This window comes from Uloborus diversus, chromosome 1 (genome assembly GCF_026930045.1).
Source record: "Uloborus diversus isolate 005 chromosome 1, Udiv.v.3.1, whole genome shotgun sequence".
NCBI lineage: Eukaryota > Metazoa > Arthropoda > Arachnida > Araneae > Uloboridae > Uloborus > Uloborus diversus.
Window position 1 is genome coordinate 232,707,695 of NC_072731.1, and position 2,710 is coordinate 232,710,404.

Below are 2,710 nucleotides of genomic sequence, written 5' to 3' on the forward strand. Positions count from 1 at the left end.
GAAAATTTTCAGTGGTGCAGTCTGTGCCATCAACCCTTTTCCCTGGTGGGCATAAAGCAATGCTGCACTTTTTTTTTTTTTTTTTTTTGACACAGGGCCGCTTTTTATATTAGGATTATTCTCGCGGACCATTACATTTATAAAATTTTAAAATATTTAAAACTTTCCTAGATAATAGAAGAGAACACGGAAATTACAAACTAAAAATTGTTGTTATTAATTAGTTGATGCTTCTTTTATTAATGTGCCTGTCAATGTGTTTACTAATGTAAGTCTGTACTAAGTCCGAGCTCAAGGTGAGGGATTTAGGAATTAAGTCCCTCCCTTTGGGAAAAGAATAATAAAAATCGAAATGCAGAAAACGTACACATGAACTTAAAAGTTTGTGTACAACGCTTAACAGTAAAAAAAAAAAGTTTTGATTCAACATACGGTTGTCTTCTCTTTACCGACTGCAAAATTTCAAAGAAATCTCAAAAAAAAAAAAAAAAAGAAAAGAAAAAAAAAGTAATTAAAAGCTTTTTAAAAGTAGTAGAAATTCGGACCTTGATATTGAAGCTCACATTCCGTCCAACCTTCCAAGCTGCCATCAGTGAATGATAAACAGCACCTTGAACCACGTGACCCACCACGGACGAAAGTAGTGGGCATTCGAACCTTCTTGGATGCAAGGTAATAAGTAGATAACGTTACGCACACACCATAGACAACGTTTTTTTTCCCCCCTTTTTTCCAGAGAGAAAAAAATAAGCTTGAGTTACACCCAGGGTTTTTTTCCCCCTGCTCATTTACATATGATGCGCAGTAATAGATGGCGATAATTAGACGCGGTGACCTTTCATTCATGGAATATAAACGGATTTTAGTTTGATCTAATCATTAGTGAAAATCGTAACTTCTTCAGCTTGCCGTGAGCATGAATAATTATCTTCATTCGGACATCATTGAATTCTTTTCTAGTATCTAGTCAATACGCTTCTGATTTTGGAGAGGTGATTTCGGGGGGGGGGGGGGGGGCATGAGTGTTATATTTGGGAATTAATGAGGGGTCTGAGCCTAACGTTTCGAAATTATTGTCCCAAAAACGCAGTTTTGAACTATCTTTGGTAACTTAATGGGGGGGTAATGGTCCCCATGACCCACACTCTGGATCTGCGCCTGTACGCATCAGAAAGGATTGGAATCAAAGTTGCATGCAATCACTCGTGTTTGTAGAACATTCAGTTCACATCATCGTCATCGCTTTCTTTTTTGAAAAGATCCAAGGGAGGACTACTAGGCTAGAAAAAGAACTTTCGGATTGAGATTATGATACTACACCTAAAGGCGTAATACAGCGTTATCGTCTTTGTTGCGACGGTAACGAATATAGATGTGTATGTTGATAGCCTAGAGCAAAGTAGAGTCAGGGGGAGACATGATTCAATTGTTTGAATTAGACAAAATGGGTTAAATGGAAGGCAGGTCCATCAAAGGACATTGTTTTAGTTCTTCAAATCTCGAGCTAATCCAGACGTAAGGAAAAATTACAACTTCAGTAGGGTTGTAGACAGTGTTGTACTAGGGGGGAGGCGTCCCCCCCCCCCCAAAATTGTTTTACATTGCTGAAGAGTTGGAGTCGTAGTCGTGCTGATTTCGGTGTAAAGGAGTTGGACGTTTAAAATTCTAAGAGAAAAAGCCAGTCATTTTCCCTCTAAGTCCGCAACTCTGCCAGTAATTGCGGAGTAGGAGTCTGGCTTGTTTTTGGAGTCAAGCAGTTGGAGTCAGAGTCGTAGGGTCTGAAAATCCCCGGAGTCGGAGTTGGAACCAAATTCGGTCATTTTCCCTCCAACTTCATAGTCCTGTTTTTTTTTTTTATTGGAAACACAATGCAAAGGGGCTAAAAACCACCTTTTTTTTGTGACTCTCCGCAAGGGAGAGGATTCATAAAGGCACATGGTAAATATTTTACATAGCTGTATAATAGACAAAAGGGTCCTTTTAACATGCATTCCGAAAGGCTTCTAAACCTGCAAATCTACCTCTGATTATTACCATTGCCAGTCATTGTATTGTAATGGTTTGTATTGCGACCAAAGTCAGTCTACTATCATTGGCAGTCCTTATATTGTGACGGCCATTATTACGACCAAAGTCACCTTAGGAGAAAAATCTGTTAAGCCCCCCCCCCCCCTCTTAAATGAAAATTCTGACTAGTGTCTCAAAGTGATCCATTCTGTTTGAGTTGATTGACCACACCAGTTCTAAACCATACGACAAAGTAATTTCGGTGGAGTAATAAAATCACGAGGACTTTCATAAAAGCATCCACCCGAGACGATGTCGTAAAAGGAGAAGTTTCTTTTTCGAACAAAAGCGTGACGGCCCATCATCACTTCAAGTTTAACGTTTTGACATAGGAAGTGAATCCGTTTTGGACCTTACGGTTCATGGAGCCGGGACATTTGCCGTACTTAAAGAAACATTAAAGATACAATGCAGCGGAGATGTAAGATATGTTTAAGTTTGATTTTATTGTGGAAAGATCGGCCAATCTTGTTGGGGTGCACCTCGTTTGATGGTCGGCGTTATGAGTTCATTGCGATTTTATGGGATACGAAGGGCATAAGTTTTTAGCAGCCTCAATTCGATAAAAGAATGACCTGTAAATCGTTGATGTTGTCTTCCGCCCTATGACTAAATCGAAAATTTACTTAAGGTTATGATTTGC

At 39.3% G+C, this 2,710-nt stretch overlaps 1 protein-coding gene across 1 annotated transcript in view; it reads right to left on the reverse strand.

The window, feature by feature from the left end:
• The window catches only part of LOC129219288 (RNA-binding protein Ro60-like), a 14,441-nt gene extending 12,394 nt beyond the window's left edge, over positions 1-2,047 (reverse strand). The window contains exon 1 of the mRNA XM_054853629.1: positions 2,035-2,047. Within this exon, the coding sequence (XP_054709604.1) occupies positions 2,035-2,047 (13 nt within the window). The remainder of the gene's footprint in view (positions 1-2,034) is intronic.
• Positions 2,048-2,710: the final 663 nt, after the last annotated feature.